Source organism: Myiozetetes cayanensis, unplaced genomic scaffold (assembly GCF_022539395.1).
Source record: "Myiozetetes cayanensis isolate MyiCay16 unplaced genomic scaffold, myiCay2020 scf250, whole genome shotgun sequence".
NCBI lineage: Eukaryota > Metazoa > Chordata > Aves > Passeriformes > Tyrannidae > Myiozetetes > Myiozetetes cayanensis.
Genome location: NW_026087467.1, coordinates 1 through 15,017, shown reverse-complemented (window position 1 = coordinate 15,017; position 15,017 = coordinate 1). Strand labels below are relative to the sequence as shown.

At 60.4% G+C, this 15,017-nt stretch overlaps 2 protein-coding genes across 2 annotated transcripts; both read right to left on the bottom strand.

Annotated features, from left to right (window-relative positions):
* Window positions 1-2,660: 2,660 nt before the first annotated feature.
* On the bottom strand, window positions 2,661-5,355 carry LOC126642837 (uncharacterized). The gene is made up of 6 exons (XM_050320797.1): window positions 4,964-5,355; window positions 4,157-4,259; window positions 3,990-4,124; window positions 3,231-3,455; window positions 2,855-3,064; window positions 2,661-2,679 (listed from the first exon to the last, which is right to left on the bottom strand). Exons 1-6 carry the CDS (start codon window positions 5,271-5,273, stop codon window positions 2,661-2,663), a joined length of 1,002 nt encoding a protein of 333 aa, XP_050176754.1. The 5' UTR covers window positions 5,274-5,355.
* On the bottom strand, window positions 5,327-12,978 carry LOC126642836 (vasodilator-stimulated phosphoprotein-like; the record flags this gene model as incomplete). The annotated part of the gene is made up of 5 exons (XM_050320796.1): window positions 5,327-5,333; window positions 5,746-5,866; window positions 7,004-7,040; window positions 11,779-12,048; window positions 12,913-12,978. Coding segments are annotated over 5 exons (501 nt in total), but the record flags the coding sequence as incomplete, so codon positions are not given.
* Between the last annotated feature and the right edge of the window lie 2,039 nt (window positions 12,979-15,017).

Here is a 15,017-nt window from a genome sequence, read left to right as displayed (position 1 = left end):
TGTCCCATGTCCCGTGCCCCCGTGTCCCCCGTGTCCCGTGTCCCCCCATGTCCTGTGCCCCCAATGTCCCTGTGTCCCCCAATGTGCCCCCCATGTCCCTGTGCCCCCCCAATGTCCCCCATGTCCCTGTCACCCCCCATGTCCCCTCCATGCCCCTGTGCCCCCCCATGTCCCTGTGTCCCCCCAGTGTCCCCCCATGTCCCTGTGCCCCCCATGTCCCCTGTGCCCCTCCATGTCCCCCATGTCCCTGTGCCCCCAATGTCCCTCCCCCATGTCCCTGTGTCCCCACAATGACCCCCCATGTCCCTGTGCCCCCCATGTCCCTGTGTCCCCATGTGTCCCCCCATGTCCCTGTGCCCCCCCATGTCCTGTGCCCCCCATGTCCCCCATGTCCCTGTGCCCCCCATGTCCCTGTGCCCCCAATGTCCCCCCCATGTCCCTGTGCTCCCCCATGTCCCGTATCCCCATGTCCCCCCATGTCCCTGTGCCCCCACAATGTCCCCTCATGTCCCTGTGCCCCCACATGATCCCCATGTCCCTGTGTCCCCCCATGTCCCTGTGCCCCCCATGTCCCTCCCCCATGTCCCGTGTCCCCCCATGTCCCTGTGCCCCCCAATGACCCCTCATGTCCCTGTGTCCCCCATGTCCCGTATCCCCCATGCCCCCCATGTCCCTGTGCCCCCCACAATGTCCCCCCATGTCCCTGTGTCCCCCATGTCCCTGTGCCCTCCATGTCCCTGTGTCCCCCTGTGTCCCCCCATGTCCCTGTGCCCCCCATGCCCCCCCATGTCCCTGTGCCCCCCAATGTCACCCCTTGTCCCTGTGTCCCCTCCCGTGTCCCCTCCATGCCCCTGTGCCCCCCCATGTCCCTGTGCCTCCCAATGACCCCCCATGTCTCCCTGTCCCCCCCATGTCCCCCCTGTCCCCCCGTGTCCCAGTGTCCCCCCATGTACCTGTGCCCCCAACGTCCCTCCCATGTCCCCCCTCGTGTCCTCCTGTCCCCCGTGTCCCGTGTCCCCCCATGTCCCTGTGCCCCCCGTGTCCCCCTCCCAGCTCCGGCGCCTTCGGAATAAAGAGCTTTTCTATTCCCGCTCCAACCCTGGCCTCGGATTTGGGGGGGGGTCACGGGGGTCCCCTAACACATTTCGGGGTCCCCAACCCCTCTGGGGGTCCTGAACACCTGGGGGGTCCTGAACACCTGGGGGGTCCCCAGCATCTGGAGGGGGCCCAACACCTCTGGGGGTCCCCAAACCTCTGGGGAGGGTCCCCAACACCTGGGGGGGTCCCCAACACCTCTGGGGGTCCCCAGCACCACTGGGAGGGTCCCCAACACCTGGGGGGTCCCCAGCACCTCTGGGGGTCCCCCAACATCTGGGGGGGATCCCCAACATCTGGGGGGGGTCCCCAACATCTGGGGGGGTCCCCAACATTTGGGGGGGTCCACAAAACCTGGGGGGGTCCCCAACATTTGGGGGGGTCCCCAACACCTTTTGGGGGTCCCCAACTCCTCTGGGGGGTCCCCAACATCTGGGGGTCTCCAACCCCTCTGGGGGGTCCCCAACATCTGGGGGGGTCCCCAACACCTCTGGGGGGGGTCCCCAACATTTGGGGGGGTCCTCAACACCTCCGGGGGGTCCCCAACATCTGGGTGGGGTCTCCAACACCTGGGGGGTCCCCAACATCTGCGGGGGTCCCCAACACCTCTAGGGGGTCCTGAACACCTGGGGGGTCCCCAACATCTGGGGGGGGTCCTGAACACCTGGGGGAGTCCCCAACATTTGGGGGTCCCCAACCCTCTCGGGGAGTTCCCAACACCTGGGGGGTCCTGAACACCTGGGGAGTCCCCAACATTTGGGGGTCCCCAACCCCTCTGGGGTCCCCAACACCTGGGGGGGGTCCTGAACACCTGGAGGGGTCCCCAACACCTCTGGGGGTCCCCAACATCTGGGGGGGGTCCCCAACATCTGGGGGCTCAACATCTGGGAGTCTCCAACCCTCTGGGGGTCCCCAACATCTGGGGGGGACACACGGGGTGACATCCAGGTTGGACACTTTTGGGGGGTGTCTTGAAGTGCCACATATCGAGGTGTCCCAGCCCCCCTCCCCTCCCCTCACTTCCCCTCCCCTCCCCCAATCCCCATTTTAAGGCCATTCCCACCTTTTTTTTGGTCACTTTTTAATTTCAGTGGCCGTTCAATCCCCGCGTGAAAAATAGCTGAGCCCCCTCCCCACCCCCTCCCCATCCCCGCAGGGCCCCCGCCCTTCCCCCAACCCCCGGGGCCCCTCCCAATTCTGGCACAGCCCCGCCCTTCCCCCCCTTCCTGAGTCAGAGACCCCCCAAAACGGGGGCACCCCCATAACAAAACCCCCAAAAAAACAACCCCAGAGATAACAGGGGGAGGGGGATTGCACCGATCCCAGGAGAGGGGAAGGGGAGGGTCATGAATATTCATGAGGTGTTAATAAATAGTAATTAAGGGAGGGGAGGGGAGAGCTCGTTACAGCGCAGCCCGAGGTGGGGAGGGGCTGGAGACCCTTCACCCCAAAAAGCACGAGGCGAGGAGGGGAGGGGACTCCCCAAACATGCAGCGAGTTGGGGGGTTTGGGGGTGTGCGCTCAGGGAGCAATTAGTCCTCATTAGCATCTCATTTGCATAGGAGTCATTTGCATAAGGCTCCGCTGCGCAGGGAGGGGGATTTTGGGGGAGGGGAGGGGCACCCCAGCCCGCGGCTGCATCGCACGGGGCAGGGGGAGGGGGGAGACCCCACATTGGGGACCCCTCAAGGGGTGGGTTTGGGTTAATTAAAGGGGTTTAGGGTGGGGTTTGGTTGTTTTTGCATATAACAATAAATACCGTGGGTCGGACATGCAAGACATGCTGGTCGGGAGGGGGCGCCTGGGGGCCCCACCCCAAACTGCCGCCCCAGGGCCCCACCCCCCGTAATGTGGTGGGGGGAGCAGGTTTGGGGGGGTCCCGGCCCCCCCCAAAGGGGGTAGGGCTTGTTTGGGGGGCTCTGGCCTAGTCCTGTTACCATGGAAACACAGCCTGAGCTCGCAGTGAGGGCTCTGGCCTAGTCCTGTTACCATGGAAACACAACCTGGCCTAGTCCTGTTACCATGGAAACACAGCCTGGCCTAGTGCTGTTACCATGGAAACACAGCCTGGCCTTACAGTAATGCTCAGGTCTAGTCCTGTTACCATGGAAACACAGCATGAGGTCACAGTAGACCTCAGGTCTAGTCCTATTACCATGGAAATGCAGCCTGGCCTAGTCCTGTTACCATGGAAACGCAGCCTGAGCTCGCAGTGAGGGTTCTGGCCAAGTCCTGTTCCCATGGAAACACAGCCTGGCCTCGCAGTAGTGCTCAGGCCTAGTCCTGTTACCATGGAAACACAGCCTGGCCTAGTTCCGTTACCATGGAAACACAGCCTGGCCTCACAGTAACGCTCAGGCCTAGTCCTGTTCCCATGGAAACACAGCCTGGCCTAGTCCCGTTACCATGGAAACGCAGCCTGAGCTCGCAGTGAGGGTATTGGCCTAGTCCTGTTACCATGGAAACGCAGCCTGGCCTAGTCCTGCTCCCATGGAAACGCAGCCTGGCCTAGTCCTGTTACCATGGAAACGCAGCCTGGCCTAGTCCCGTTACCATGGAAACACAGCCTGAGCTCGCAGTGAGGGCTCTGGCCTAGTCCTGTTACCATGGAAACGCAGCCTGAGCTCGCAGTGAGGGCATTGGCCTAGTCCTGTTACCATGGAAACACAGCATGAGCTCACAGTAGACCTCAGGCCTAGTCCTGTTACCATGGAAATGCAGCCTGAGCTCGCAGTGAGGGCTCTGGCCTAGTCCTGTTACCATGGAAACACAACCTGGCCTAGTGCTGTTACCATGGAAACACAACCTGGCCTAGTCCTGTTACCATGGAAACACAGCATGAGGTCACAGTAGACCTCAGGTCTAGTCCTATTACCATGGAAATGCAGCCTGGCCTAGTCCTGTTCCCATGGAAACGCAGCCTGAGCTCGCAGTGAGGGTTCTGGCCTAGTCCTGTTACCATGGAAACACAGCATGAGCTCACAGTAGACCTCAGGCCTAGTCCTGTTACCATGGAAACACAGCCTGGCCTAGTCCTGTTCCCATGGAAACACAGCCTGGCCTAGGTCCGTTACCATGGAAACACAGCCTGGCCTCACAGTAACATTCAGGCCTAGTCCTGTTCCCATGGAAACGCAGCCTGAGCTCACAATGAGGGCATTGGCCTAGTCCCGTTACCATGGAAACACAGCCTGAGCTCACAATGAGGGCATAGGCCTAGTCCTGTTACCATGGAAACACAGCATGAGCTCACAGTAGACCTCAGGCCTAGTCCTGTTCCCATGGAAATGCAGCCTGAGCTTGCAGTGAGGGCATTGGCCTAGTCCTGTTACCATGGAAATGCAGCCTGAGCTTGCAGTGAGGGCATTGGCCTAGTCCTGTTACCATGGAATCACAGCATGAGCTCACAGTAGACCTCAGGCCTAGTCCTGTTACCATGGAAATGCAGCCTGGCCTAGTCCCGTTACCATGGAAACACAGCCTGAGCTTGCAGTGAGGGCATTGGCCTAGTCCTGTTACCATGGAAACACAGCCTGGCCTAGTCCTGTTCCCATGGAAACACAGCCTAAGCTTGCAGTGAGGGCTCTGGCCTAGTCCCGTTACCATGGAAATGCAGCCTGGCCTAGTCCTGTTCCCATGGAAACACAGCCTGAGCTCACAATGAGGGCATTGGCCTAGTCCTGTTCCCATGGAAACGCAGCCTGAGCTCGCAGTGAGGGTTCTGGCCTAGTCCTGTTCCCATGGAAACACAGCCTGGTCTTGCAGTGAGAGCTGCAGCCCAGTGCTGTTACCATGGAAACGCAGCCTGGTCTCACGGTGAGGGCTCAGGCCTAGTCCTGTTACCATGGAAATGCAGCCTGGCTGTGGCCTAGTCCTGTTCCCATGGAAACACAGCCTGGCCTCGTAGTAGCGCTCAGGCCTAGTCCCGTTCCCATGGAAACGCAGCCTGGCCTCGCAGTGGGGCCCGTTTTCGCCCCCCCCCAAATTGTCATCCCCTTCCCCCCCCCATTTTGGGGTGACAGTGGGGACAGAGGGGACACCCGGGCGGGGCCCGGCCCTACCTCCACCGTCGTCCTCCGCCATCGGGGTGTCCGGAGGCTCCAGTTATTGCTTGGGGAGGGTGTGGGGAGCCCGGGAGGGGAGGGGGACACACGGTGGGGGAGGGGAGACACAAACATGGGGAGAAGGGGACAAAGTGGGGGAGGGGTAACACGAATTTAGGGGGGGCTCCTCAAGTCCTGAGTGATCATGGCGGGGACACACACCGAGAGGGGAGGGGATGCCCCAAACCCCCAAAACATGGCTGGGGGTTGATGGGACCCCAAATTTTTTTGGGGGACACACCCACTCCAGAAAGTGCAGTGCAGCCTTTTGGGGTGACATGGGGGGGTGGGGGGAGTCCCCTCGTCACCCCCTTTCACAGTCTTTTAAGGGGGACACCCCTCCATTTTGGGGGTCCAGTCCCTTTTTTGGGGGTAGGGGTGTCCACAAATCCCCTCCCCCCCAATTTCAGGGTGCCCCCTCCCCCCATTGCCACTGATGAGTTTTTTTGTTTTTTTTTTTACCGTTTCTCCCCCTTTTCTGCCCCAAATCCCACCGGGATTGGGGAGGGGCAGTAAAAGGGGTGTTTGGGGAAGGGGTGCCCCTGACCCCCTCAGAGGATGGAGGGGATGGGGGAGCGGGGGCGCCGGGGGGGCTGGGGAGCCGAAGGGGGCGGCCGGAGCCACCCGGACCCCCGTGATGCTGTTGAGGCTCCGCGACTTCTCGTAGCCTTTTTGGGGAGGGGAGACACAAAAAATTGGGGAGGGGGAGGAAAGGAAGGGTCAGTACCCCCAAAAAAACCTCCCCCTTTGTAAACCCCTCCTCATTCAACCCTTCCCCCACTTTTGGTCCCTCCTCCCCCAAATTGCCCCCTCGCCCAAATGTGGACCTCCCCCTCCCCGAATCTCCTGCCCCTAAAATGGGGACCCCTCCCACCCACCCACAGGAGAATGGGATGACCCCCATCCCCCCAAAAATGGGGATCCCACCCCCACCACCTCACAGGGATGTGGGACATTCCCCCACCCCCACTCCAAATTTGGGGACCCCCAAAAGGTGATGGCCCCTCCCCAAGGGGTTTAGGACCTGCCCCTCCCCCTCCCCTTGGAAATTGGGGACCCTCCCCTTATGGGATTGGGGACCCCCCCTCTCAGGAAATGGGGGATCCCCTCAGGATTTGGGGACCCCCTCCCCAAGATTTGGGACCCCCCTCATGGGGTTTTGGGACCCCAAGGCTTGGGACCCCCACTCCCCTACCCAGAAAATGGGGATCCCCTCAAGATTTGGGGACCCCTCCCCAAGATTTGGGGCCCTTAAAGATCTGGGGGAAGGTCCCAGGTGTATTTGGGGGGTCCGGGTGTTTTTTGGAGGGGGTCCCACGGGTTTTGGGGGTCCCCAGATGTTTTGTGGGGGGGTTCCCAGGTGTTTTTAGGGGGGGTCCCAGGTATAATTTGGGGGTCCCCAGATGCCTTTTGGGGGAACCCGGGTGTTTGGGGGGGGGAAGGGGGGGTCCCAAGAGCATTTAGGGCGTCCCAGGTGTATTTAGGGATTCCCAGGTGTGTTTTGGGGGGGTCGCGGGTGTTTTTGGGGGGATTCCGGGTATTTTTGGGGAGGTCCCGGTTGTTTTTTGGGGATGGGGATCCCAGGTGAAGCAGCGGTGCGGGCGAATGCGCATGCGCAGGCTGGGTGCGAAGTGGGCGGAGCCAAAGGCGAGACGAGGGCGTGGCCATGGATTTTGGGGCGTGGCCATGGATTTTTGGGGCGTGGTCAGGGTGGTTTTGGGGCGTGGCCAGTGGTGGTTTGGGGCGGGGCCAAGCGCGGTTTGTGGGCGGGGCCAGGGGGATGAGGGCGCCCCCTCCCGGCTGACCTGCGGCACCGTCGGGGGTCTCAGGCGGTGACGAGCGCTGGGGACGAAACGGGAGAGGGGGGGGCGTCACCCGGGGCAGGGACCCCCGTGGGGGCAGGGACACCCTCTGTGGGGTCAGGGAATCTCCTGGGGACCCCCCTATGGGGTCAGGGACCACCCTATGGGGACAGGGACCCCCTGTGGGGTCAGGGACCCCCTATGGGGGCAGGGACCCCCTATGGGGTCAGGGACCCCCTATGGGGACAGGGACCCCTCTATGGGGTCAGGGACCCCCTATGGGGGCAGGGACCCTCTATGGGGTCAGGGACACCTCTATGGGGGCAGGGACACCCCTATGGGGACAGGGACACCCCTATGGGGTCAGGGAATGTCCTGGGGACCCCCCTATGGGGTCTGGGACCCTCTATGGGGACAGGGAATCTCCTGGGGACCCCCCTATGGGGACAGGGACACCCCTATGGGGACAGGGACCCTCTATGGGGACAGGGACACCCCTATGGGGTCAGGGACCCTCTATGGGGACAGGGACCCTCTATGGGGACAGGGATCCCTGGGGACACCCCTATGGGGACAGGGACCCTCTATGGGGACAGGGACCCCCTAAGGGGTCAGGGAATCTCCTGGGGACCCCCTATGGGGTCAGGGACCACCCTATGGGGACAGGGACCCTCTATGGGGTCAGGGACCCTCTATGGGGACAGGGACCCTCTATGGGGTCAGGGACACCCCTATGGGGTCAGGGACACCCTATGGGGCAGGGACCCCCCTGTGGGGGCAGGGACCCCCCTATGGGGACAAGGACACCCCTATAGGGACAGGGACCCCCCTAAGGGGTCAGGGAATCTCCTGGGGACCCCCCTATGACACCCCTATGGGGACAGGGACCCTATGGGGACAGGGACCCTCTATGGGGACAGGGACCCTCTATGGGGACAGGGACCCCCCTATGGGGTCAGGGACCCCCTCTATGGGGACAGGGACCCTCTATGGGGTCAGGGACACCCCTATGGGGGCAGGGACCCCTCCATGGGGTCAGGGACCCTCTATGGGGACAGGGACACTCCTGTGGGGTCAGGGACACCCCTATGGGGTCAGGGACCCCCCTATGGGGTCAGGGACCCTCTATGGGGACAGGGAATGTCCTGGGGACCCCCCTATGGGGTCAGGGACACCCCTATGGGGTCAGGGACACCCCCTCTATGGGGACAGGGAATGTCCTGGGGACCCCCCTATGGGGACAGGGACCCCCTATGGGGACAGGGACCCTCTATGGGGACGGGGACACCCCTATGGGGTCAGGGACCCTCTATGGGGTCAGGGAATCTCCTGGGGACCCCCCTATGGGGTCAGGGACCCCCCTATGGGGTCAGGGAATCTCCTGGGGACCCCTCTATGGGGACAGGGACCCTCAAATGGGGACAGGGACCCTCCTATGGGGGCAGGGACACCTCTATGGGGACAGGGACCTATGGGGTCAGGGAATGTCCTGGGGACCCCCTATGGGGACAGGGACACCCCTATGGGGACAGGGACCCTCTATGGGGTCAGGGACCCTCTATGGGGTCAGGGACCCTCTATGGGGTCAGGGACCCTCTATGGGGACAGGGACACCCTTATGGGGACAGGGACCCCTCTATGGGGTCAGGGACCCTCTATGGGGTCAGGGACACCCCTATGGGGACAGGGACCCTCTATGGGATCAGGGACCCCTCTATGGGGACAGGGACACCCCTATGGGGACAGGGACCCTCTATGGGGTCAGGGAATCTCCTGGGGACCCCCCTATGGGGACAGGGACCCCTCTATGGGGTCAGGGACGCTCTATGGGGTCAGGGACCCTCAAATGGGGACAGGGACCCCCCTATGGGGTCAGGGACCCCCTATGGGGACAGGGACACCCTATGGGGTCAGGGACCCCCTATGGGGACAGGGACACCCTATGGGGTCAGGGACCCCCAAACTGGCACAGGTACCCCCCTATGGGGACAGGGACCCTCTATGGGGTCAGGGACCATCTATGGGGTCAGGGACCATCTATGGGGTCAGGGACCCTAAACCAGGACAGGGACCCTAAAATGGGGACAAGGACCCTAAAACAGGACAGGGACCCTAAACTGGGGACAGGGACCCTAAACAAGGACAGGGACCCTAAAATGGGGACAAGGACCCTAAATGGGGACAGGGACCCTAAAATGGGGACAGGGACCCTAAAACGGGGACAGGGACCCTCAAATGGGGACAGGGACCCTAAAATGGGGACAGAGACCCTAAACAAGGACAGGGACCCTAAAATGGGGACAGAGACCCTAAAATGGGGACAAGGACCCTAAACAAGGACAGGGACCCTAAAATGGGGACAGGGACCCTAAAACAGGGCAAGGACCCTAAAATGGGGACAGGGACCCCCCAGCAGGCCCTGCCCTCAGCAGGCCCCGCCCCAGCAGGCCCCGCCCCCAGCAGGCCCGCCCCTTGCACGCGTGTGCAGAGAGGGCACCCAGAGCCCCCAAAAAGCGCCGGGGGTCTGTGCAGCTGAGCCCCCCCAAAAACACAGCTCCCAGTTCTCCCAGTTCAGGGCAGGGCAGAGACTGGGAGGGACCCTGGGGTGGGGAGGGGAGGGGGACGTGCAGGGCAGGGATTTGGGGGTGGGAGGGATTGGGGACCCCGGGGAGGGTTTGGGGGTTTTGGGTGCCCTGGGGGGTTGGGGATCCCCAGGGTGTTGGGGAGGGTTTTGGGCGACCCCAGGGGGTTTTTGGGGTGCCTGGGGTTTGGGGACCCCAGGGATTTTGGGGGGTTTGGGGAGGTTTTGGGGTGCCCTGGGGGAGTGTTGGGGACCCCAGGGGTTTTGGGGGTTTTTGGGGTGCCCTGGAGGGTTTTGGGGACCCCAGGGTTTTGGGGTGCCCGAGGGTGTTGGGGACCCCAGGGATTTTGGGGGTTTTGGGAGGAGTTTTAGGGTGCCCTGGGAGTGTTGGGGACCCCAGGGTGTTTGGGGGTTTTAGGGTGCCCTGGGGGTTGGAGACCCCAGGGTGCTGGGGTTTGGGGACCCCAGGGGTTGGGGAGGCTTTAGGGTGCCCAGGGGAAGTTGAGGGACCCCAGGGTGTTGGTGGGGTTTTGGGGACCCCAGGGGTTTTGGGAGGTTTTGGGGTGCCCTGGAGGGTTTTGGGGACCCTAGGGGTTGGGGGGTTGTGGGGTGCCCTGGGAGGTTGAGGACCCCAGGGGGTTTGGGGCTTTTGGGGACCCCAGGGGATTTGGGGAGTTTTGGGGACCCCAGGGAGTTTGGGGATTGGGAACCCCGAGGAGGTTGGGGGATTTTGGGGTGCCCTGGGGGTTTGGGGACCCCGAGGGTTGGGAGGGGTTGTGGGGTGCCCTGGGGGGTTGGGGACCCCAGGGTTGGGGAGTTTTGGGGACCCCAGGGTTTTTGGGGATTGGGAACCCCTCAGAGGAGTTTTGGGGGGATTTTGGGGTGCCCTGGGGGTTTTGGGGATCCCCAAGGGATTTTGGGGCACCCTGGGGGGGGTTGAGGGACCCCCAAGGGATATTTTGGGGTAGATTTTGGGGTCAATTTTAAGGCTGATTTTGGGATTTTTGGGGGTTGGGGTGTGTTTGTCCCCCCCGGGGTCAGGAATGGGTTGATTTTGGGGTAGATTTTGGGATTTTTTTGGGGTTAATTTTGGGATTTTTTGGGTTTGGGGTGTGTTTGTCCCCCCCGGGGCAGGAATGGGTTGATTTTGGGGTAGATTTTGGGATTTTTTGGGGTAGATTTTGGGATTTTTTAGGGTTGGGGTGTATTTGTCCCCCCCAGGGGCAGGAATGGGTTGATTTTAGGGTTGATTTGGGGATTTTTTAGTGTCTAGGTGTGTTTGTTACCCCCAGGGGCAGGAATGAGTTGATTTTGGGGTAGATTTTGGGATTTTTTGGGGTTGGGGTGTGTTTGTCCCCCCCGGGGTCAGGAATGGGTTGATTTTGGGGTAGATTTTGGGATTTTTTGGGGTAGATTTTGGGATATTTTAGGGTCTGGGTGTGTTTGTTCCCCCCAGGGGCAGGAGGGGGTTGATTTTGGGGTAGATTTTGGGGTCAATTTTAAGGCTGATTTTGGGATATTTTGGGGTTGGGGTGTGTTTGTCCTCCCAAGGTCAGGAATGGGTTGATTTTGGGGTAGATTTTGGGATTTTTTGGGGATAGATTTTGGGATTTTTGGGGGGTTGGGGTGTGTTTGTTCCCCCAGGGGCAGGAGGGGGTTGATTTTGGGACAGACTTAGGGGTAGATTTGGGGATTTTTTGGGGTAGATTTTGGGATTTTTTAGGGTTGGGGTGTATTTGTCCCCCCCGGGGTCAGGAATGGGTTGATTTTGGGGTAGATTTTGGGAATTTTTGGGGTAGATTTTGGGATTTTTTGGGGTTGGGGTGTGTTTGTCCCCCCAGGGTCAGGAATGGGTTGATTTTGGGGTTGATTTTAGGGCTGATTTTGGGGTAGATTTTGGGATTTTTGGGGGTAGATTTTGGGATTTTTTTGGGTAGATTTGGGGATTTTTTGGGGTAGATTTTGGGATTTTTGGGGTAGATTTTGTGATATTTTAGGGTTGGGGTGTGTTTGTCCCCCCAGGGGGCAGGAGTGGGTTGATTTTGGGGTAGATTTTGGGATTTTTTGGGGTAGATTTTGGGATTTTTTAGGGTTGGGGTGTGTTTGTCCCCCCAGGGGCAGGAGGGGGTTGATTTTGGGGTAGATTTTGAGTATTTTTTTAGGGATTAGGGGGGGGTTTTGTTCCTTCCTCACCCACCTTTGCGCAGGGGTCCCTCTGGGGGGGGGGCGTAGTCGGGGCCGAGCAGGAAACAGGCCCTGTCGCGACCGCAGCGCTCGCGACCCCCTCCCCCTCCTCCTGCCCCTCCTCCTCCTCCTCCTCCTCCTCCTCCGGGGGGGCCGTTTTGGGGTCCCCCCAGCACCAGCACGGCCCCCCCGGGCCGCTCGTCGGGGGACAGGGGTTGGTCGATGGGGGGACAATCCTCCTGGGCCAGCGCCGCCCTGCCCGCCTCGCCGTTGGGTCGGGATTCTGGGGGGAAAAACGCCCAAAATTGGGGTTTGGACACAAAATTTGGAGGTAAAACCCCCCAAAATTAGAGGTAAAACCCCCCAAAATTAGAGGTAAAACCCCCCAAAATTGGAGGTAAAACCCCCCAAAATTGGAGGTAAAACCCCCCAAAATTTGGAGGTAAAACCCCCCAAAATTTGGAGGTAAAATCCCCCAAAATTGGACACGCCCCTGCGCGGGGAGGAGCCTCAAAATTTGGAGGTAAAACCCCCCAAAATTTTAGGTAAAATCCCCCAAAATTTGGAGGTAAACCCCCCAAAATTGGAGGTAAACCCCCCCAAAATTGGAGGTAAACCCCCCCCACTCCGCCTCGCCGTTCGGCCGCGATTCTGGGGGGAAAATGCCCAAAATTGGGGTTTGGACACGCCCCCCCGCGGGGAGGAGACCCAAAATTTGGAGGTAAAACCCCCCAAATTTGGAGGTAAAACCCCCCAAAATTGGACACGCCCCCACGCGGGGAGGAGACCCAAAATTTGGAGGTAAAACCCCCCAAAATTGGAGGTAAAACCCCCCAAAATTTGGAGGTAAAACCCCCCAAAATTGGAGGTAAAACCCCCCAAAATTTGGAGGTAAAACCCCCCAAAATTTTAGGTAAAACCCCCCACAATTTGGAGGTAAAACCCCCCCACTCCGCCTCGCCGTTGAGTCGGGATTCTGGGGGGAAAAATGGGGGGGAAACCCCCCAAATTTGGACACGCCCCCACTCGGGGAGGAGCCTCAAAATTTGGAGGTAAAACCACCCAAAATTTGGAGGTAAAACCCCCCAAAATCCCCACAAACCCCCCAGACCCCCCAATTTCAGGTGTCCCCCCCCTCTCCTCTCACCGGCCCTGTTGATCTCCACCACCTCCTCCTGGGCCAGGAGGAGCAAACCCCCAAACTGCCCCCAAACTGCCCCCAAAACCCCCAAACTGCCCCCAAACCCCCAAACTGCCCCCAAAACCCCCAAACTGCCCCCAAGACCCCCAAACTGCCCCCAAGACTCCCCAAACTGCCCCCAAGACCCCCAAACTGTACCGAAACCCCCAAACCATACCCGAAATCCCCCAAACTGCCCCCAAAACCCCCAAACTCCCCCTCAAACCCTTCCAAACCACCCCAAACTGCCCCCAAACCCCCCAATCTCCCCCAAACCCCCAATCTGTCCCCCCTCTCCTCTCACCGGCCCTGTTGATCTCCACCACCTCCTCCTGGTGCAAAACCCCCAAACTGCTCCCCCAAACTGCCCCCAAACCCCCCAAACTGCCCTCAAACCCCCTCAAACTCTCCCCCAAAACCCCCAAACTGCCCCCAAAACCCCCAAACTCCTCTCAAACTCCTCCAAACCCCAACAAACTCTCCACAAACCCCAACAAACTCTCCCCAAAACCCCCAAACTGCCCCCAAAACCCCCAAACTCCCCCTCAAACCCTTCCAAACCACCCCAAACTGCCCCCAAAACCCCCAAACTGCCCCCAAAACCCCCAATCTCCCCCAAACCCCCAATCTGTCCCCCTTCTCCTCTCACTGGCCCTGTTGATCTCCCACACCTCCTCCTGGTGCAAAACCCACCAAATTACCCCCAAACCCCAACAAACTCTCCCCAAACCACCCCCAAACTCCCCCAAGACCCCCAAACTGCCCCAATCTCCCCCAAACTGCCTCCAAACCCCCAAACTGTCCTCCAAACCCCCAATCTCCCCCAAAACCCCCAATCTCCCCCAAACCCCCAATCTGTCCCCCCTTCCCCTCTCACCGGCCCTGTTGATCTCCACCACCTCCTCCTGGTGCAAAACCCACCAAATTACCCCCAAACCCCAACAAACTCTCCCCAAACCACCCCAAACTCCCCCAAGACCCCCAATCTCCCCCAAGCCCCCAATCTGTCCCTCCCTCTCACCGGCCCTGTTGATCTCCACCACCTCCTCCTGGTGCAAAACCCCCAAACTGCCCCCAAAACTGCCCCCAAAACCCCTCAAACTGCCCCCAAAACCCCCAAACTCCCCTCAAACCCCCCAAACCAGCTCCAAACCCCCAGTCCCCCAGACCCCAATCTGCCCCCTCTCCTCTCACCGGCCCAGTTGATCTCCACCACCTCCTCCTGGTTGCAAAACCCCCAAACTGCCTCCAAAACCCCCAAACTACCCCCAAACCCCTCAATTTGTCCCCTTCTCCTCTCACCAGTCCTCCTGTGCCAGGAGGAGCAAAACCCCCAAACTGCTCCCCAAACCACCCCCAAACCCCTTCAAACTCCTCCAAACTACCCTCAAACTCCCCAAACTCCCAAACTCCCCAAACCCCCAAACTCCCCCAAACCCCCAATCTGTCCCCCAATCCCCTCTCACCGGCCCTGTTGATCTCCACCACCTCACTCCTGGTGCAAAACCCACCAAACTACCCCCAAACCCCAACAAACTCTCCCTAAACCCTCAACTGCCCCAAGACCCCCAATCTCCCCCAGACCCCCCAATCTGTCCCCCTCTCCTCTCACCGGCCCTGTTGATCTCCACCACCTCCTCCTGGTGCAAAACCCCCAAACTGCCCCCAAACTGCCCCTAAAACCCCTCAAACTGCCCCCAAACCCCCAAACTCCCCCTCAAACCTCCAACCAGCCCCAAACCCCCCCATCTCCTCTCACCCCAATCTGTCCTCTCCTCTCACCTGCCCTGTTGATCTCCCACACTCCTCCTGGTGCCAAAACCCCCAAACTGCCTCCAAACCCCCAAACTACCCCAAACCCCCAATTTGTCCCCCTTCTCCTCTCACCGGCCCTCCTGTGCCAGGAGGAGCAAAACCCCAAACTGCCCCCCCAAACCACCCCCAAAACCCCCAAACTGCCCCCAAAACCCCCAAACTCCACTCAAACTCCTCCAAACCCCAACAAACTCTCCCCAAACCCCAACCAAACTCTCCCCAAACCACCCCAAACTGCCCCCAAACCCCCAAACTCC

Bases quoted from the DNA above. Each gene is read 5' to 3' on its own strand.
- LOC126642837 (XM_050320797.1), bottom strand. From the start codon at position 5,273: ATGTTTGTGTCTCCCCTCCCCCACCGTGTGTCCCCCTCCCCTCCCGGG. The intron at 4,260-4,963 runs GCCACAGCCAGG...TAACGGGACTAG, and splicing joins TTCCATGGGAACAGGACTAG to GCCAATGCCCTCATTGTGAG. The intron at 4,125-4,156 runs GCCAGGCTGTGT...GAACAGGACTAG, and splicing joins TTCCATGGTAACGGACCTAG to GCCAGGCTGTGTTTCCATGG.